This window comes from Neophocaena asiaeorientalis, unplaced genomic scaffold (assembly GCF_003031525.2).
Source record: "Neophocaena asiaeorientalis asiaeorientalis breed wild unplaced genomic scaffold, Neophocaena_asiaeorientalis_V1.1 scaffold293, whole genome shotgun sequence".
NCBI lineage: Eukaryota > Metazoa > Chordata > Mammalia > Artiodactyla > Phocoenidae > Neophocaena > Neophocaena asiaeorientalis.
The window spans coordinates 2,358,594-2,381,045 of NW_020173920.1; the positions used below are offsets into that span (position 1 = coordinate 2,358,594).

The following is a 22,452-nucleotide window of genomic DNA, read 5'->3' on the forward strand; positions in this document are numbered from 1 at the left end:
ACCCACACCTCCTGGGCCAGCCTGGGGGCCCCTGGGAGCCACAACTACTGAAGCCCATGTGCCTGGAGCCTGTGCTCTGCAACAAGAGAAGCCGCCGCAATGAGAAGCCCACACACCGCAATGAAGAGTGGCCCCCGCTCGCCGCAGCTGGAGAAAGCCCACGCGCAGCAACGAAGACCCAATGCAGCCAAAATAAATAAATTTTTAAAAATAAATTAATTAATTAAAAAAAAGAAATTACATAGTTCCTTTTATGGTACAAGATAGACCACTGTCAAAACAATGTGAAGAAACAATTCTTTGCAAGTTAATTTTTACTATTTTCCTAAAGTTAATTAATTGTACTTTAAAACACTGAACTTACCCATCCAATGGCTTCAAACATCTTCAAATCAAGTGGATCGCCAGAAAGCACTCCTTCAATTTTTGTAAGTGAATGACAAGTAGCCATACAAGCGACAAACTGAGACTTTACCAACATCTCATTGCAAACCTTTTCTTCTGGCAAAAGAAAACTATGTAGAAAATTCACTGAATTAGATTCATAAATCCCAAGACTGAAGACAATAGTCTAACAGGACTTTTCAGGTTTTATTATTTTAAAAAGTAGAAATAAAATGTTTGCATTTATGCATGTATTAATTTTCACTATAGATTTTGACATTCAAAAACATTTTCTTCCATGAAAATTATTATACATGACTAAAACACACTATTACCTTAGATTCTGAATAACTAGACCAGACATTAACAGTATAGAAAATGCTACATACTAAACAATAATTAAAACTCCTGCCTATGGACACATGGCAAATTAGAACACATAAAAACTCTCTTGTAAAAACATAAAATGAATGTGTAATGCATTACCTTTCAAATGCAAAACTGGGCTCATAAGAAAGAAAAGGAAAATTTCAAGTGCCAGAAACAGGGAAAGGAAAACCAGAGGGGTGTGACCTTAAACAGATGCTGTGACTGCCTGGGGGAGAAGGAAGAGGGAGGAGAGCCATCTCAGTACCCTTAAGGCCTTGGGTTTTAATAACCACACGGGGAACAGGAGACAAAGTTGTGGCCACATACAAAGTGGGGAGTTGGAACGGAGAGAATCCCTCTCACCTAAGACAGCCAGTGCTCTTGAAGAGCTACACCCTTGGAAAAAGAGTATACTAGAAAAAATTTACCCACAGACAAAGGCATAACTAAGAATAAGCTTACCTCTTTTCCCCCACCCAAAGTTCAAGAAAACAGTTAATATCTATATAACATATTTACTATGCATTAGGCACTGTTCCAAGAACTTTAAATTTATTTGACTCCTCTCATCCTTATACCACAGGAAGGTGTTTTATTATCTCCATTTTACAGATGAGAAAACCGAAGCAGAGTGCTTAAGTAACTTGCCAAGTCACAGCATATAAGTGGCAAAGCAAGGATTCAAACACAAGAGGTCTGGTGTCAGTACCTAAACTCTAAACCATTACGCTACTCAGGATGGCATTTGGGCTTGAATGTATGTTACTGCCTGGCCTAGAAAACCCCAAGTTATGAAAGTAACATTACAGCTTGTCTGGCACCACTGACACTACTTTTGGCCAAAGTCTAAACTCTCTAGAGAGGAGCTCCCACAACACAGCCACAAAGGAGACTCACAGAAAAATCCTGCTAAGGATGAGTCCATAATTTAAAAATGAACCAGGAAACAATTCTCACGACTCAACAGACAGAATTAGAATCCCATAAACTTGAGATAATAGAATGGCAATCTGAAAGAATGCAAAGAAGGCATTTTAAAATTACAGACTTAGAAAAAGAACAAGACACCATGGCGGGGAAAAGGGGAGAGGCAGATTTGGAAAGAACCAAATGAAATTTCTTGTCCAGGGTATGGCTGGGATTCCCAGATGGAGAGAAAACAAAGAATGGGGGAAAAGCCATAATGGAACAGAAAAAGGCTGCAAATTTTCCAGAATTTAGGAAAAGCATGAATCTTTAGAATCAAGAAGCAAAATGAGTACCGCACAAAGAAAAAGATCATGGTAAAACTGCAGAAATCAAGCATAAAGAAGTATTTTTTTAAACAAAGTAGAAAAAAAAATTACTAAAGAAGACTAAGACTTCTCAGTAGCAGTAACAAAAGTAGTTAGGAGAAATGAAATAACACCTCCAAGGTGCTGAAGGAACACAGCTGTCAACCTAGGAATCTATACAGTTACATCATCATTCACGAGAGAGAATGAAAAAAGAACTACTAATGAATGTAGTTACGGAAGATGGCAATTTAATCCAGAGGAATGGGATACAAGAAGCAATGGTTAGCAAAGGTATCCGTAAACCTAGGTAAATCCTTGCATGCAGACTGTATAAAACCAAAATCATAATCATAAAATGTTATGCAACAAATACATATAAAAAGGGAGGTGAGGGCTTCCCTGGTGGCGCAGTGGTTGGGAGTCTGCCTGCCGATGCAGGGGACACGGGTTTGTGCCCCGGTCCGGGAGGATCCCGCGTGCTGCGGAGCGGCTGGGCCCGTGAGCCGTGGCCGCTGAGCCTGCGCGTCCGGAGCCTGTGCTCCGCGGCGGGAGAGGCCACGGCAGTGAGAGGCCCGCGTACCGCAAAAAAAAAAAAAAAAAAAAAAAAAGGGAGGTGAAAGTAAAAGTAGTGTACAGTGCATGGGTTTTGGGGGGTTTAGAAACTAATAAAGACACCCATGGACTTTAGACTCTAAATATGAATATTAATAACTTAAGGACAAGTAGTAAAAGATTAGGACGTATAAATTCTGAGAAAATGAGAGAAATATGAGAAAATGTGTTTGGGAATTGGGGTGAGGGATGGCAGAAATAATTTCAAATATATCTGAAATCACAATAAATGTGAACACGATGGCAATAAATGTGAACGTAAAGACTGAAAAGTAAAGAGATAGAAAAAAAGATATAGGAGGCAAACATCAGGCAAGAGCAAGCTGGTGTAAAACTATACAAATATTAGATGAAACAGAATTTAAGGCAAGATGCATCACTAGGGATAAGTAAGGTCACAATGTGACACGCTATTTACCAAGAAGATGTGAGAGCTCTGACATGACATGAACCAAACAATAGTCTCTCAGACTGTATAAACCAAAATCCCACAGACTTTGGAGAGAGAAAAAATAAAAAGTGGCATAGACACAGCTATAGTAGTAAAACTTTTAAGCATCAAAGACTGCAAAAACAAAGTAAAAAGATGAAACAGAGACTGGTGAAATATTTTTAATGTATAGTACTGAAAAAGATGATCACCCAGAAAATACAAAGGACTTCTACCAAGTGAATAAGATAAAGACAAACAACACCATTAAAAAAATTAGGATATAAACTGACAATACAGAGAATGCTAAATGACCCTCCTTCCAAAAATGTGAAAATACGCTCAAACTCCAAACAAAGAAACTCTGAACAAAGCCACAATGAAATACCATTTCATATATATCCATTTGGGAAAATCAGAAGTCTGACAATGGCAAGTTTTGCAAGGATATGGAGCAGCAGGGTCTCTCACCCACTGAGGGAGAGAATGTAGGTTCGCACCATCACTTAGAGAGCAAGCAGACGGTACCTACTAGAGCTGTGGCCATGCATGGGCGGTATGACTCAGCAGTGAAACTTTTAAGAAGCTGGTTTACTGAAACTCAACCACATGCTCACAGAAGTTGTGTGCCTAAGAATTTTAATTGCGACACTGTTTGTGAAAGTGGAAGGAAAAAGGGAGAAAAAATGAAACTGTCCCTTGGCTGAAGAACAAATATTATGGTTTAATCACATAACAGCATACTAAACAGCAGTTAAGATTAATAAATTGGATCTATACATATCAACATGGATGAATCTTGAAAACAATGTTATGAGGCAAAAAAGCAGCAAAACACATACAGTACATAACAGTTGTGTATATTTATTTATAAACAGATCTTGTTTATGGGTAGATATATATGAAGTAAAAATATAAAAACATGCAAAGATAACAATACAACTTCAAAATGGTGGTAGGGATAGAAAAAGGGATAGGTTAAGACTTTAGCAATATCTGTAATGTTTTAAATCTTTTAGGAGATCTGAAGCAAATATGGCAAAATGTCAACTGTATAATCTTAGTGGTGGGTACATAGCTATAATATTACTTTCTATATGTTTGAATGTTTCATATATTAAAATATTTATTAAAATTAACTAAAATAAATGATCAAGTCTAGCTAATAATTACCGTGTATTTTCCACTCGTTGAATCCCCCAAAGATCTAAACCATCTTCAGTAAGAGTTCCAGTCTTAAAAAAAAAAAAAAAAAAAAAGCACACATTTACAAAATCATGAAAAGCTATGCTCCATCTACATAATGGAGTATAATACAGCTATAAGATGGGGAGGAAGATAAGTAAGATCTCTGTGCGTGTACTAATAGAGTAACTTGCAGGACAAAAAGTGAGGAAAAGTGTGCAGAACACTCCCTATGGTGTGGTTCCTCTTTGTGGGTGGGGCGGGGTAGGGGGAGATATGTGTAGAATAGTATACTTATGTACTTATAGTATTAAATGGTGGAACAATGCACCAATCGACCTATCAATCAATGAAGGATGCCAACACAAGATGGGGAGATTAGGGCATAGGGAGCCAAAAAAGGGAAGAGGAACAAGTTAAATGACATCAAGAGGTGCAATAAGGCAAATACAGGATATAAATAACCTGGTTTCCTCAATAAGATGACTGGGAAAGAGAGGCAAGAAAAGCAATGGTCACAGATTAATTATAACTAATGAAATCCTTATTTGGATTCTGACTGAAAACACACACTGTAAAAATTTGAGATATTTTTGAGAAAGGCAGAGCAACCTGAATATGAATTGGATATTAGGTAATACTAAGGAACTGTTAATTTTGTTAAGTGTAGTAAGCAGTGATAATGGTACTGTGGTAAGTTCTGTTAAAACATTATCTTTTAGAGCTATATACCGAAGTATACGGATGAAATAACATAATGTCTGATGCTGCCACCTTCAAAATGAGGGGATAGTGAAATAAGACTGACAAAACGTTGGTAACTGTTTAAGTTGGATAATGGGCAAACGAGGATTTATTATACTTTCATCTTTTTCTCCACTTTTGTGTCTGCTTAAAAATTTTAAAAACATTTCCAAAAAAGATTAAGCAAAATTTTAAGTAAAATTTTCTGAACAGATTCATATAAAACACAGTCATGGGATATGACTTTATTTTTCTCTTAATAAAATACATCTCATATTTTTTTCTTTAATAATGAAGATGCACAAAAATCAAATTCTTATCATGTTAGTCACCCAGAAGAGACAGATGGAAAGTTTTCTGACCAAGGTTTAATTCTCTAAACTTTTAGGAAAACTAATTTCAGGTGAGGAAAGAAGAACCCTTTGTAAGAGGCAAGGTATATTTCACACAGGTACAAAATTTGTCATTTTCACATAAAATCATATAATCAGTGTCTTTCATAATTTTGTAACACATTCAATGAAATCATAGAGCAAACACTAAATGTATATACTTTACAGCAATAACATTCCAGTACCTATATCTGTATAGAGCCTATTCTGTTAAAAAGATGAAAGAGCGGATAAATTTTACTCCTACTACTATAAGGCATAATTCTGGATATGAATGGTAGATTTGGGCAAATAAGCAATATCCAAAGTATTAAAAATTGAAAAATAATGAGAAGAAATAATACAAAAATGATGCATGTGCCAAATAAGTTAAAAGAGAAAAATGAGAAGAACATCTCTTTTAAAACGTGTGCAAATTAGTTGATAAAGAATACAGAAACCATTAATCTAAATACTTTAGACTTACAAAGCTACAAAGTGACCTTTGACAATGATTATGACATTGAACCAACCTTGTCAAAGCAAACAAGATTCAGTTGTCCACAGATGTTTATCCTTTGGGGACTGATACAGAAAATGCCCACTTTTTTCAGTCTTCTTTGGGCATACACAATGCCAGCAGTCATTGCGGCAGGAAGTGCAGGTGGCACAGTAATTGTAATGATATCAAGAGACTCGATAATTATATCCCCAACTTCTACCTACAGTTAACATAAAAATAAATGTCAGACCCCCAATATTAAATATTTATTAACCCAATGGGGGTGTTTCTTTAGTGAAAAGTCTATAAACCATTTTTAATCTTATATATAATAAGTGTGTATGTATATTCATGTATTAACTATAATTTTTTTCCCTTTAGACATTCTGCAAAATGGAAAGCTCAATGAATTGTCAGTGGACTGTGGGAATGAACTATTTTTAAAGCTAATTCTTACTTTAATAGCCCCATATACTTCATACACTACATACTTCAAAGTCAACAAATATTATCAGATATTGACTCTTACTACTATGCTAGTCTCTATAGGGGATAGAAAAAAGAAATTTGACAAGGTCCCTTAGAAATACCTTCAATTCAGTAATCACAAATAATTTTAAGGCTGTATATACCAGAGGTTAAAAAAGAAAAAATAAAGCTTTTGGTGAGTAGGGGATCACTCCTCCCTTTTTTAAAGTAACTAGAGAGCAAATAAAAGATCATCTAAACCAGAGCTGATCAAAACTTTCTGCTTTGACGGTGATGTTCTAGATCTGTACCTTCTAACATAATAGCTACAAGTCTCATATGGCTTTTTTTTAAGTTAAATTAATTTAAATTAAAATTTTAATTTTTTGGTCTCACTAGCTACATTTCAAATCTTCAAGAGCCACACGTGAATCAAACTAAGAATCAAACTCTATTAAGGGTCCCATGTACATACCTCATTTAAAATGCTATTGATAATAGTGTAGATAAACCCAATGCCAGCCACCGCCACAAGACACAGTAGAAATAAGTAGGCATCTCTGTAGAGTTTAAAATCAGTTGGTTTGGGATACAATATGGAGCGGACAAGCTGTCCTTTGGAAGTACTAAATCCTTTCAAAAAAATTAAAGAAGAAAATGATTATATAGTATTTTTATAAGAAAATGAGAATTATCTCTCAAAACAGAATCTCTTATTAAGCATTCGATAGGCTTCAAATATGCTAAACCATGCAAGACAAGATTAAATATTTTCTACCTGTTCTAACTACTATGGCTTTGACAAGCTCTCCAGTGTAGAAACGAGTTTGAATAACAGTTGTCCCACAAAACAAAGTGTGTCGTCTATGTGTTTCTGGACTATATAATTCATCTCCCATTCCTTTTACGTCCACTGAAGGATTTGGCAAATTAGTCTTTGTCACTGGAACACTCTCTCCTTTAAAAAAAAAAAATCCATAAGTTAAAGCATAGAAATCAGTATCAAACACACAAATCTCAAGTTGTTAAATATCCTAAATGTTATCACACTGTTGACAACAGTTATTAACAGTTCTCACATGTGAATAACATAGCTTAATCAATTAGCTTTTGGTCTAACAATTTCCTTTCCCAGAAATATCAGATTTTGTCTTCCACAATAATTCCTGAAAGTGATCTGTGACTCAAAGGTTATCAGTTGGAAATAACTGTGCCAAGTTTCAAATAAGAAGAGGAGGTTGCTACCGTCGCCTCAGCACCTGTTCTGGTATCCCTGAGAACTAACCTAGGAAGCACTCTGCAACCCCAAGCACACACAACATGTGAAGATCCACTCCTAATCCCACCCACTCCCCGACCACAAGCGCGTGCGCACGCACACACACACACACGAGTAAGAAGAGAACAAGCATCCGAGCAAGGCAGAGGAGTATGGTAATTCTCTAACAGTAAAAAAGAGCCAAATTCTTTTAACATTAAAATGTAGTGCTCTGTAGCATTCACACTTCTTATGTCAAAGGTGACAAGTGTGTGGGGATATTTATGTGTATGAGTGTGTTTTATGACTCTTAACAGTTCAAAAATGTACTATATAGGAATCACTTTCTTGCCAGGTTGACTATGACAATTAAAAAATAGTCATGGGGCTTCCCTGGTGGCGCAGTGGTTGAGAGTCCGCCTGCTGATGCAGGGGACACAGGTTCGTGCCCCAGTCCGGGAAGATCCCACATGCCGCAGAGCGGAAAAGAAAAAAAAATTTTTAATTAAATTAAATTAAATTTAAAAAAATAAAGATATAAAGCTCTACCTCCAGATTGTGAGTTTCCAAAGGGAAGCTATTTTAAAGTCTATTTCTCCCCAATTTAATAAAAATATCAACTCTCCTAATCCCACTTTTTGCACATCAAAGTGAGAAGTAAATATGCTGTGGGCAAAGGATTTCTTTCCTCTTCCCTTACTATAAAGCATTTCCTCATGTCAAAAGAATGGACAGAAGAAGGACGAGATATCGTGAACAACAGCATTGTGCTTTAGTATCACAGCTGAGTATAAGGCAGAATTTGGTTCCCTCAAAATAAAAGAAAATCTTTTCACAAATATCTATCACATTCATGACATTCATGAGTAAAGGACACAAACAGCACAGTTAATAGTGACATAGCTTAATCAACAACTACTTAATCCTAGTATCATTATAAACAACTCATCTGGATTTCACTCATTTAATTTAGTTTACCTGTTAACATGCTTTCATTTACAATACAAGTCCCATTAATAAGTACTGCATCACATGGCATGACTGTCCCATTTAACGGAATGACCATGACATCTCCTGGCACAAGATCTGTAGAAAAGATCTCTTCGATTTCTGAATTTAAAGAAAGAAAAGTCTGAAAAGAATATTCTTTAACTTGGAATAAGAATACAGCAAACAAAAGATCTATCCAAAGGTCACCTGATCTCAAAAATACATTAAAAATATAATGGAGTTAAATAGAAAAATCCCAATAGATGAAGAGTTTTGATAAATAAGATTATTATTCCTTAAGCTAACAAAGCATGGTGTCTAAATGTGTCAGCTAGTTTGTCCCTGGATAGGACGCCAACTGCACAGAGTTGATGCCAAGTCCCCTCTAAGCTAACAGGTAGGTGGGCTTCAACACTCATTACAATGGTGGATGCTCAATCTTAGCTATCAGCCCTATGAGTAAACAGATGATGAATCCACACAGGAGACCCCCTGCAACAGGTAAATAAACTCAGATTTCTGTAATCCCTTGGAAACAGATAAAAGCATTGAAATTTTAGCACTTTCTTTTTTAACAGCATTCTTTTTCTTGTTGCTACTATTTATAATCCATAATGTCTCATTGTTTTCTCAATATTCCTAAAATAGTCCCAAAATATCTTAGACATTTTAAATCAATTTATAATATAAATTAAACTGTGTCATACCTAGTTCATTATTTCCTTAGAAATTTATGTATTATATTCAAGTTAGTTAAACATTTCTTTAATGATCTTCCCAAGTAAAAGGTGGCCTTATATTTGGGCATTCTCTCTCTCTTCCCCTACCCCTAGATTTTATTAAACTATGCTTAGAAGAGACTTACACTAGTTTCTAAGCAAAGATGGGTGAGGAGAAAACTACTGTTTGTGATGTCAGTCTGCAGGACAAATACTCTTCCCTTTCTAAAAAAAGGTAGAAGTAGTTTACTAAGCTATGAGGAAACAACTTTTAAAGAATTCTGATGCTATTTTGCATGTAGTAAGTATAATAATCTTCATTTCTTAATAAGATCCCTTATTTTAAAAACGTGACTCAATGCCTTAATGCCACGTGAAATTCTAACCCTCTTAGGTGCACTGAGAAACTAAATATCAATGATCTGTTGGACTATACAAAGGGGATAAGGAAGCTAAACACTGAGCAGTGCATCTGTCCCAGCATCCTCAGGATCTTCGGCAGCGGCAGAGTGCGGAGAGGAGGAGCACCAATAAGCTACACATCTAAGACTGCAGCTAGGGAGGCAGAAACTATCAGCTGGTACTCTAGCAAGTGACCAGGAAGCGCAAGGAAGAAAGCAACCTGCCAGGCCAACTTGGGTTTACACCTGGATGTAGTATACTGAGCCAAGAGAATGCAGACTGATTTGGTTTTCCTGATCAATCAAAGCGGCTACTGTCTCCAAGGCCCATGATGCTGTGCTGCCTCCCCTTTATCTCCTTTACCTCTTCAATTATCTCACCAAACTAACGTGTCCAAAACATTATCCTTCCCTACAATCCTGCTTCTCCTCCAGTGTTCCCTATTTAATTAAATGACACCAACGTCCATGCCCCCAGCCTGACACCACTGTATCACCTTGCATCCAATGAATCATCAAATCTTCTTCAACGCCCGCATTTAAGTATCTCTCAAACCCATCTCACCACTCTCCATCTCCACAACCCTCACCCTGATTCATTTCATGCATTTAATATTAATCCCCTCTAAATAAGTTCGAACATGGCAGCCAGAATGATTTTTTCAAATAGGCAAATATGATCATATCACTCTCCTACTTAAAACTCTTCAATGGCTTTCCACTGCCTTTTGGGAGAGTCCAAATCCCTTAACAAGCCTTAAAAGGCTGTCCACTATCTAGTTGCTGCCTCTGCCACACTGAATTTCTTTCAGTTATTACAATGACAAAACTCTCTAATACCCAGGCCTCTGGGCACTTAGAACCCTCCTCTATCCCTCTCTCACCCCCACCTTACCACTTTCTCACCTACTTTTTATCTGTCTAATTCAATCACTTAAGAATACTTTTTCAAAGAAGGCATCCCTGACACCTACAGTAAATGAGCTCTAATATCCAACCCTGACTTCTCCCTATCATAGCATTTATCACACTTTACTGTTTCTGTTTATCATGTCTTTCCAACTAGACTGAAGTTCAATGATGGCAAGGACTATGTCCATCCACTGTATCCCAAGAGCCTAGTATAGTATGTGTCACATTATAGAAAAAGAAAAATACAATTTCACATAAATAAAAGAATTTGATACAGAAATATGAGTACAAATCCAAACACACATTTTTATTTCTTATGGAAATAAGTGCATATGTATAATATATTGGGCTTGCTTCACACATTAGGGCTTAGTGGAAATCTTCTTAAATTTACTTTTCCAAGAGTAAACTGAAATACTTACTTACCTTCATTTACTCTGCAAACTGAAACTCTCACAGTACTGTGAGCTGCCACCATGTCATGCAACATAATATATTGCTGAATCAGGGAAAAAAATTTTAACTCGTTAATATAAACTAACTCTTCAAGCTATTAGAAAGCAAGGGTAATATAAAATAAGGTAAGCTAAAATAATAAATTCATATCACTCTGCCTTTGAAAAGGTCAAGACCAAAAGATTCAAAGATCGTTCAATATTTTAGCTCAAAACATTAGACAAAATAAGAGCACTTTAATGAGACAGCCCTGAAAACAGCAGAATCAGCCCTCCAGTAGTCCAGTCTTAGATAAGCAACTATAGATCCTACAGCCTCAAAGCAGTTAAGTGATACGTTGACTCTTAAAAAGCAGCTGCCTTCCCCCACCTCAAAAAAGAGGGAAAGGGAACACATATTCACGTAACTAAAAGAATAACTGTATGGAGTACTTACGTTATACCAAGTATCATTCTACACACCTTACGTGTTATTATTACAAAATACAAACACATTTGTGAAACCCATAATAAATTGGACTTACCTTTCTAATGGCATATAGGGAGCTTATAATTGATACTACAGACATAATCACAATGGCTATAGCATAGTAATAGTATTCATCTGTGCTCCACAGTATAACACTGAACAGCTGGAAAATGTAAAATGGGTTGAGAACCTAAAAAACAAGATTTTTAAGTCAAATTGAATGAGATATTTATAAGCACACAGATTTAAGAAATAACCAACAGGATACTTACAGGATAAGCTCTGTAGTATCCTACGGTAACAAGTAACTACCCAAAGAGCAGGGCAGGATGTTACTTTTTTTTTTTTTTTTTACCATCAAACTACTAGAGTTTGACTAAATAAGCTTAATTTATTTGCATCCATTTAGGTTCATACCAAACCCAAACACAGATTCAGCTAGAAACAGCTAACACGTGTGAATTTAGCTGTTCTTCATTCTGCTTTAGCAATAAAATACATTTACTTTCAATAATTACTGTGCTGCTAAAGGATACAAAAACTTTTAACCAACTGGAACAAACGTTTACTTATTATGTCAAAGGTTCACTGGAGTCCAAAGAGAAGACAAACATGAAATAAGTTACACTGTTTTGCTTTCTCTAAGGAAATAATTAAGTATTAAAATCTGAATTAAACAAAAAAGATAAGGAGTCCTGGCAATGGACTTTGTTTACCCAAATTTTATAGAATTTTACCAATTTCATTAATAACCCCCCAATGTTTTAAAATTGATGCTTCTGTACTTTTTAAAGCACTTTCACATATATAGTCCCATTTTACTTCAATATCAAATGAGATGGGCTTCCCTGGTGGCCCAGTGGCTAAGAATCCGCCTGCCAATGCAGGGGGACACGGGTTCGAGCCCTGGTCCGGGAAGACCCCACATGCCGCGGAGCAACTAAGCCCGTGTGCCACAACTACTCAGCCTGCACTCTAGAGCCCATAAGCGACAACTACTGAAGCCCATGTGTCTAGAGCCCGCGCTCCGCAACAAGAGAATCCATTGCAATGAGAAACCCACACACCGCAATGAAGAGTAGCCCCCGCTCAATGCAACTAAAGAAAGCCCGCGCAGCAATGAAGACCCAAAGCAGCCATAAATAAATAAATTAAATAAATAAATAAATAAAAGTTCCCTTAAAAAAAAAATCAAATGAGATCATTAAAGGATTTCCTACAATTTTACCAATAAAAGAACAGCAGGGAGAAAGGTCTTCTAATGACCAAAGCTAGTTACTGATGAAGTCACATTATAAACCAGTGTTTCTAATTCCTAATCATTATTACACTTTGCTATGCTCTAAAGCAGCATTATATGGCCACTCTCAGGAACCGACAGAAAACAATCTGTACCTTCTACTAAAAGTATTCACTCAATACAGCTAATTCTATACTTTAGCCCCAAACCAGAAAGACTGGAGAGCCCAACTCTCCTTGGCAAAACCACTTACTCCTTCCTTTACATGCCTGCAATCCCTCATTCCCACCGCTTCTACGGCTCTTACAACTGAAGGGTCACCACAGTAACTACTGACATGTATTACTCCTGGGCTAAAGTGCAAGCTCCTCGTTGTTACTCATCATGTCATGTTTTTAATTCCAAACTTCTGGCACAATGCCTAGTTCCTAAGAGTGTACCACCTGAAGAAAACATGATTAATCGTTTTTAAAATTAGAAGGAGGGACTTCCCTGGTCATCCAGTGGTTAAGATTCCACGCTTCCACTGCAGAGGGCACAGGTTCGATCCCTGGTCAGGGAACTATGATCCCACATGCCACACAGCGCGGCCAAAAAAATTAGCGGGAAAAAAGAAAAGACAGGTGTATACATCTGTAAAATAGGGCAAGGTTTAGATGTGCAACTTCCTGAGAGTAAAAAAACAAAAAAAACAAACAAACAAAAAAAAAACTACAGACTTCGAAAAGAAAAAAATTAGACAAAATAAAAAAGTAATCATGCTCCCAAATTACTGATCGATCAGAGGAATATCTTTCTGCCCTTCCAAGTAAAAAAATAAGCAAAGAGAAGTTAGGAAACAAAACACCAAGGATATCATTACTTAAATCCTGGCTCTTTTCAAATGGCAAACCTATTGATCACAAATGTTGAGACAAGTACAATTGTCTTACCTCCTTAATCAGAAGCTTAAAAACTGAAGGCACTTTCACAGCAATTTCATTTACTCCATAAAGCAACTTTCTATAACAGGAAAATACAATAATAATAATATTACATTATATTATATCATAATAACAATTTAGGGAAGGCATTGCATTAGATAAGGCTCAAACCACCGACTGCTCCTTAAATCCAGAACTTAAACGTTCATGTTTCTAAACAGTTGTCTTCTACAATTTAAACTCTCTATCTACAGTATTTAAATCAATGTAGTCCATACTGGATAACTATACTGTTATCACTTTATCTTTTTGTGTGACAAGTACCTCTCCCACTAGTCTATAATAACCATATCAACAAAAGACTTTCTTTTCCACCCATGAACACAATACATCTCAACAATTTTGAATTGCAATTAATTTTTGCAAGAGACTACGTAAGTAAATTTGAGGGGTCCTGTACTATTTTTCTAATAAGAATACTGTACTAAAAATGTTTATTTCAAAACATTATACATTTGGCTTTTTTTAATGCTTAAGTTGCTTAAAACCTTCCACTTAAATTCCTTATAATAGTACTTCCTATATGATACATTAATTCTTGCCTTTTATGAAGTAGAAGCCTGAATGAATAAATTTATATTCCAACCCTTTGAAAGAACATGCTGTAGGAGTACAAGAAAATTTCTAGTGTAGCTGAAAAAGGCATTTATCTCTACGATATGTAATACACTGGTATACTTTTATACTTTAGCAAAGAATAACACTATAAAAAGGATTATGTCTCCCAATTTACAAATTTTCATTGTGGTAAATTTGAGCTCGTGCTTACAATTCCCAACATTTCAGTAAATCTAAGATTTGAATTGTAAGACATTCCATGATTTTATGTACTATCAAGACAAAAATGCTGTCAAGTAAAGGATGACACTCCACCCACTGTATGACACACCCTCCTTATAGAGATGTTAAAATGCAGGGAAGTGTGCACCTTAGAACTGATGAAATACAGTATATTATCAGGGATATTCACTTCAAAATCAGCTTCAACATTTTTATAATTCTTAAACTGAGAGACAATGCTACCCAAATAAAATATCAATAAGTTGTCATCTACTATAATACTTAAATACCTGTTAATATTACAACTATATGGTAAAAGGGTAGACTATATATACTACTTTATTTAGGAATTATGATAATAGGTCTAACTTTAGTTGGATAAAAATTACCTGTAGGCATGCATCCCCTTTGTCAGTCCTGCACTATGCTTTTCATAAATTGACGTACAAGAAACACCTTCATCCAGTCCCCTAAATAAATCCAAAGTTTTTACTTTAAACAAAGTTTAAAATATCCAAATTTCTCCATGCCTCATTTTTCTATATTCCTGGTTTTAAAGTGTGACTTCCTTACAAATAGAAACCCCTAACAAAAACTGAGATATGGATGACAATTTTTAAATCTCCAATTCCTAAGATAAAACAATAATGAGAGGTCTAAGTCTCAAATGTGGCAACTTCTAAATTATCCAACGTGTCACATAATAAGATGGCTCTCAATACTCAAGCTTATGTAACAATATTATTATCCTTTAAGTCTGTGCCAAAGTTGTAAGAGCTAATAATTAATAAAATTAAAGTATGACTAACTCAAGAATTCCAAACTAAAGATGAAAAAGTTTTTACTTTTTATCTAGTTTTCCCTCTTCAATTTTTAAGCTTCACTCTAAGAAGTCCTACTCATTTTTCTTTCTACAAAAGCATCAATCTAAATCCTTCCCTCATCTAATACATACTGAGAAGAGAAGTGCTGAATCTGTATGAGTCACAGGCAATGCCTAAAATCTGTAACAATTAAAACTGGGATTCAATTAGCATATCTACTTTCCACCACAAATGTCTTAATTATGCTTATTTTAATTGAGATGCTATTCAGAAAAACTCTAAAGAGAATATAACACATCATTTAACTCCAATCCTTTTCTACTTTTTTCGGACAGAAAAACCAAGCCCCATGATTAGCTGTTATCACTGGGATAAGTTTAAATTCTACAAGTTGGTATGGTTGGCAAAGGCTACACAGCAAATATGTTTGACTCTTTTTTCGCACTGAGATTGATTACTTCTCCAAAGGTAGCAGGGATCAGGTCCAAGTCAAAATTTTTTTAAAAAACAAAATGACAGTTTATAGGCAGTGTTCTATAAAGAAATCAATGGTTCTTAACTAGGAATGGTCTTCAAAAGTAGGCATGTGGAACTGCCCTGCTCCATTCCAGAATATACCAATTCTTTAGTGTCTGAGGAACAAAATCCAGGCATGAACATTTTAAATGTTCACAAGGTGATTCTTTTTTTATTGCTAATATTAAGAATTCCTTTGCCACTCTCAAGCAACAATACTTAACGAGTGTTTATAATAATCACTTTAACAGCAATAAAAATAGAATCCTAGTTAATTTAGTACTTATATCATTTGAAGCCTCCACAAAAAATAAATTTTAAAGGATTATTCCAATATGTCCTACCCAAGGCTTAACTTGTTTGATGATGTCCCATCTTTATCCACATATTAAAGTGAAATTTATGTTTGTCTATCACTCCATCCCTCAAGTACAAGTGGATGGAACTGTCAGGAAATTGAGAGGTGACAATTCAGATACTCTGACAGGCTAAAAGGTACACTCGAAATTCACTTTGAGGTGAACCCTCAAAAAGAAAAAGAACTGAAAGGCTAAAAGGTATACTCAGGGCTTCCCTGGTGGCACAGAGGTTGAGAGTCCACCTGCCAATGCAGGGGACACGGGTTCGTGCCCTGGTCCAGGAAGATCCCACATGCCACGGAGCGGCTGGGCCCATGAGCCATGGCCGCGGAGCCTGTGCGTCCGGAGCCTGTGCTCCACAACGGGAAAGGCCACAACAGTGAGAGGCCCACGTGCCGCAAAAATATAAATAAATAAATAAATAAAGGTATACTCGAAATTCACTTTAGATGAATCCTCAAAAAGAAAAGGACTCAGACTGGATTTTGGGAGCATACTGCTTCTAACTTTTATGTAAGTTTTGCCAAGGTACAAGTTGCAGATAGGATTTATTCTAAAATGGTTAGTAAGTATTCAAATAACACCAAGGAGTTATTAATGAAGTGAATGAAAGTTATGTAACAAAAACCTCTTCAATTTTATGTAACACTAAAATGAATTCTTTTCTAGCTAAAACATTATCAAGATACTCATAATCCAAACAAAAGGAAAGTACGTACTTTAAGAAAACAAAATTGTGAAGGGTATCATTCCAGAAGTATTTTACACTATGGTGGGTGAAATAACGAATCTGTAGAACATACATAAAGGTTACATCAAAAAGCATTATTATCACTTGCTAACAATTAAGTTTACTAACACAAATTTAGCATATAATGTAACAACTATTAAAATTAAAGCAATCACATGTAATCTATTTCTTCTAGTAAATAACTAAACTGTCATATACAGTGATAAATAGGCATTTTATATGCATATAATCTCAAACAAAAAAACTGCAAGTACAAAATTATAGACTATCCGTAATAGTATAAAATGTAACAATTCTGGTTCTTAAAGGAACTTTGAGACTAAGATCACAATACCTGTTGTGATTGAGGCTGTGAATACTTATTCATCTCAAGCCTATTCTCTTCAGCCAGATTTTCAGTTAAGTGAACTGCATGGCCATTCGAAACCTTATTAGCCATAGATTTGGGGCTTGAAAATGGGGGAGTTTCCAGAGAAAGAAAGCGAATTTTTGCACAAAACCACATTCTGAATTCATCCTTAGAACAGAAAGGAATAAGGATAAAGAGTCAATTATGCATATTACATAACCATATATATTTGGTTTCCATTCTTTACACGATATATTATTTACTTATCTCTAATTGAGAAAGTCTCACTTTCCACTCACTAAATGTTAAACCATTTCGAAATATGAAGACGCATAAATTCAAACATGAAGTGCTTTCAACTGCTCACCATTTTATATGTCATACTTCACTGAGAGGATCTCATAAAAGATCATAATTTCTTAATTTATCCAACTATATACTGAGACTAGATATTAAAGCCTCTTATAAAATGCTTCCAATTAGGATTTTAAAACAAATCCTAGGGTGCAACAGCATCGCACAGTAGAAGAGATCTGGGATCCTGTCAAGAGACCTTGATAGACCAACCACTGATCCAATCTCTCAGTGCATCAAGAACTATAAAAAAGGGTAGATGTGATCATTTTTAAGATTCCTTTAAAGTCTAATCACTGGGATAATAGTCACTTCAAACACAGATGCTTTAGAAATACTAGGATTAGTATTCCTCATTGTATCCTAGCAGTGATGTTCTCTTCGTATTTTATTTTGAATACACACAAAGACATTATTTTACTCCTCAAATAATCAGCTACAAGTAAACACGTGGACTTACAGTAGTCCTCAGCAGCACCACTTCACAGTCTTTAACTGCAGCTCTAATACAGGTTGCCTTTACCCGCCACTCGGGCATCCAATAGAGGAGCAGGAGAAGAAAGCCGCCAGTACACACCACTCCGAGAGAAACTATGGCAAGCTTCCAGCGACACAAATTATAGCCATAAATCTCCTGCATGGACATAGTGATTACACATCAAGTGACATGAGAGGTAAATTTCAAAGTGAGAACCCTATCTTTCCCCTCACATACCACCAACAAAGACTTGAGTTTTATTAAGCTGACTTTAAACATTTTTTATAAATGGAAAATTAGAAATTTTGCATTTGAGATATATTTAAGCATTAGCTAATGTAACTTAAATTATCAAATGAAAAAACATATCTCTTTCCTCTAAGTTTTAACAGTTCACAAGTGAAACAGGAACTATACTGGAACCAGAGGTGTTACATAATCCCAACTCAAAAACACAGTCAGAAAGACGACAGCACACTGATTTAGCTGTTGTTTTATTGTATTTTAGTTTAGCAGTTCTTTAAATATACTTTTCTACTTCCCTAGAAATATAAATTCTTCACACTTTATAAGTATATTATAAAAGCTGGCTACCATTTCATCTTCTTGACCCTGGTTGATAGTCTTTCTTTCTTCTTTGTCCATATCTACAGTGGTTGGAAAGGTCTTGTGCTTCAGAACAATTGAAGATAACTGAGGGAAAGAGGAACAAATATTAGAGCATTATCTTGTATCTTGGTAGACTATATCTGATACTAACTTCATACTACCAGATTTCTTGTTTTGATACAAGTTTAACTGATATTTAAGTAGTCATTGAAGTGCTGATTCTCGTGACATTTTCAATGGTGTGCCAGTTCTTGAAACTGCCTGGCTTACTACTATCACAAAACTTGGCATATTTCATTAATTAATTTATACTAGCACTAGCCTTGCTACAAAGCCATTTAAATTCTGAGAGAAACTATTTGTACAGACTCTTCCGTTTTCATTCCCCAGACTCATCTACTAAGCACCTATCACATGTATGGCAATTGCTGGGTTAATCTCTAAGGCAGGTGTACCTCTATTGGAGACCACTCAACTGACTATGTCATTCTGATGCCAAGTCCACTGAGCAATCTTATTGTTCCTGACTACCCATAATGCTTGTGTAGGAAAAAATTCATTGAGCCCACTGACAAAAATCTTTTTCCTGTATTAAAAAACAGATTAAATTCAAATATTAGACATTCAGTCACACATTAAAGAGAGTTGCAAAATGTAAAACAATGCCAGTTTTCTCGTTTTTTTTGCTTCTGGAAAATATATATATTTTTGGAAAATATGTTACTTAACATGTAGTATCATAACTGTTCTATTAAATTAATATTCTTAAAGATCTATAAAAACTAATGTGGCGATAACACATAAACAAAAGCTCCTTAGGGTTCACAACAGTTTTCAAGAATGTAAAAGGGTCTGAGCCCTGAGCCCAAAGAGTTTGAGAGCCACTGCTTTAGACTAGGCTGATCTCTGCAGAACACAGTGGGAATATTACCTCCCTCATTCCAGATGCCATACCTCCACTCATCTATATGGTGTATAGCACAAGTCTGACACATGGTAGGCACTCAAAGAATACTTGCTGAATGAATGATCTGATAAAGAATTTGTGCTAAGACAGCAATAGCCACATGTAATGTTTACATGATATGAATTAATAGCAAAGTAAAACCAACTGCAGGATTTCAAGTTAATCCCCCCGCCATAAGACTACTGAAATCTCCTGATTTATGTCATCAACAAAATGACCAATAAAAAATATTGATGCCTCCTGAATGGGCAAAATTTCTCTACTTTCTGGTAGCCCTGAAGACAGGGTTAGGGCTAGGTAGAGTCAGGGCTTTCCACAGAAATAAAATGCAAGAGTTTAATTACAAACACACACATACACACACAATATATTGGACTCAGTGCCATCTTGGAAAAGAAGCCTCAGAGATATCTTGTTTCTCAGAGGAAAACAAGACACATTATCATACAAAACCTTTTAGGCAATTTAGTAACAATTTCTTCTCAGTCTAGGGTGCTGTTAGAGCCCTGAAAAGTATAGTACCAGAGTCATCCCACCATTGTAAGACTGTTTCATCAAACCAATACAACTTGAGGCAGCAGTTATTCTCAAGGGCTATACACCTGCTGCTACAGACTTTGGGGGAGAATTAGCAAGTCCAACCTCTTTCCCTGTAGAAAAGATCAGCTGTTGTTGCCTGAACCTGTAAGGTTTAGCCCAATCCTGCAAGGTTTCAAATGTGCACATGCCTACCTTCAAAGGGTAATAAGGCAAAGGAACTCTGCCCTGACACTGTCCCCACTAAAGATTCCAGTCTGGGGTTCTTAACCTTTAATCCGTGGTTCTTCCTTAAGCTCTGGACTGTGTCTCAGGATCATCACTCAGGATTTACCAGTCATTTTTAACAATCAAAACATATAATTCTGATCCCCATTTCCCACCACCACCTAAAATATGTTTCTCGAGGGGAAGAACCTCTTCAAATTCTTAAGTGGAGAGACTTCTGCTTCCAACCAAGACTAGCCCTCCTAACTAAAACAACAAAATGAATAAAATATATAAAACTATATAGTCTTCAAGGAACTGGACGTCAATGAAAGAAACTGATACAAAAAATGGGTGAGCTCTACAATTGTCCCAGTTTACAAACTGAATAATTTACAGGATGCAAAAAAAAAAAAAAAAAATGTAGGACAGGAAACCCAGGGGGAGCCCAGCAATCTTCCTGAGTTGAAGAGATGAAGCTGGGAGCCTGGGGAGGCACCAAAGTGACTGGGTTTGCAGGGCAGATTACCAGAGAAGAGGTATGTACAGAGAAGGAACACTGAAAATCTGCAAAGTGGTCCCTTCTCAAGTCTTCAGCTGAATACTGATCAGCACTTGTGTGTGAGGAAACTACCAAGACCAGGGGAAAATCCACCCAAAAGGTTTAAGGGGAAAAATGCATCAGGGCTCACACAGGGCTGGAAAGAGTACCTGTTCCCACCAATCAGTGGGAAAACCTCATTAGCTGCATGAAATCAGGCGGAGTACTCAGAGGGTTTTGCTTCAGTAGTGGGTTCAAATTACCCTGAAACTAAAAGCTACTCTGATCCTGCCTAACAAAACTTTTAAGACTTGAAAGAATAAAATTGTTTCCAAGTAACTTAACTGCTTCACAGAACACAGTCCAAGGAGATTTATAGGAATACAAAATATCCAGTTACAATGTCTGATATCCAATTAAAACTTAACAGGCTTGGGCTTCCCTGGTGGCGCAGTGGTTGAGAGTCCGCCTGCCGATGCAGGGGACACGGGTTCGTTCCCCGGTCCGGGAAGATCCCATGTGCCGCGGAGTGGTTGGGCATGTGAGCCATGGCTGCTGAGCCTGTGCGTCCAGAGCCTGTGCTCCGCAACGGGAGAGGCCACAACAGTGAGAGGCCCACGTACCGCAAAATAAATAAATAAATAAATAAAAATTTAAAAACTTAACAGGCTTGCAAAGAAGCAAGAAAATATGACCCACAATGAGAAAAATCAAAGGACAGAAGAGGACCTAGAACTGACAGAGATAATAGAACTGGTAGACAAGGACATTAAAATAACTGCAAAGGAACTCTGCCCTGACACTGTCCCCACTATAGTTCATATGTTCAAAAAGCAACTATAGTTCATATGTTCAAAAAGCAAGAGGAAAGACTGATCATGTGAAGCAGAGACATGAAAAATATAAAAAAGAACCAAATCAAACATAAAATAAAAAGTACGATGTCTGACATGAAAAACACACTAGGTGGGATTAACAGCAGATTCGATATTACACAAAAATAATCAATGAACTTGAAGACATAGTAATAGAAATATCCAAAATGAAAAATGGAGAGAAAAAAAGACTAGAGCGGACAAAAAGCTAACATAACAGCATCAGTAAGCTGTGTGACAATCTCAAGCACCCTGATATACATGTAAGGCAGGAGGGAACAAAAAATATGTAATTCTATAATGGCCCCAAAATTTCCAGATTAGATGAAAAAAGTCCAACTAACACTAACCAAAGAACATAAGAAATTAAACCAAGGCATATCATCATCAAAACCCATGATGGAAAATGGGATATATATATATACACACACACACACAACACACACACACACAACACACACACACACGTACATATATACATGTATATATATATATATATATATATATATATATATATATGTGTGTGTGTATATATA

At 36.2% G+C, this 22,452-nt stretch overlaps 1 protein-coding gene across 5 annotated transcripts in view; it reads right to left on the reverse strand.

Moving 5' to 3' along the window:
* The window catches only part of ATP13A3 (ATPase 13A3), a 79,301-nt gene that overhangs the window by 38,369 nt on the left and 18,480 nt on the right, over positions 1 to 22,452 (reverse strand). For all 5 annotated transcript variants that reach the window (XM_024752128.1, XM_024752127.1, XM_024752126.1 and 2 more), the window contains 14 exons: positions 18,775 to 18,873; positions 18,163 to 18,336; positions 17,334 to 17,516; positions 16,968 to 17,038; positions 14,939 to 15,019; positions 13,719 to 13,788; positions 11,602 to 11,736; positions 11,049 to 11,121; positions 8,579 to 8,710; positions 7,121 to 7,300; positions 6,818 to 6,975; positions 5,906 to 6,094; positions 4,246 to 4,307; positions 365 to 515 (listed from right to left, as the gene is read on the reverse strand). In XM_024752128.1, coding sequence (XP_024607896.1) covers positions 365 to 515; positions 4,246 to 4,307; positions 5,906 to 6,094; positions 6,818 to 6,975; positions 7,121 to 7,300; positions 8,579 to 8,710; positions 11,049 to 11,121; positions 11,602 to 11,736; positions 13,719 to 13,788; positions 14,939 to 15,019; positions 16,968 to 17,038; positions 17,334 to 17,516; positions 18,163 to 18,336; positions 18,775 to 18,825 — 1,710 coding nt within the window. In that variant the 5' untranslated portion in view covers positions 18,826 to 18,873. The remainder of the gene's footprint in view (positions 1 to 364; positions 516 to 4,245; positions 4,308 to 5,905; positions 6,095 to 6,817; positions 6,976 to 7,120; positions 7,301 to 8,578; positions 8,711 to 11,048; positions 11,122 to 11,601; positions 11,737 to 13,718; positions 13,789 to 14,938; positions 15,020 to 16,967; positions 17,039 to 17,333; positions 17,517 to 18,162; positions 18,337 to 18,774; positions 18,874 to 22,452) is intronic.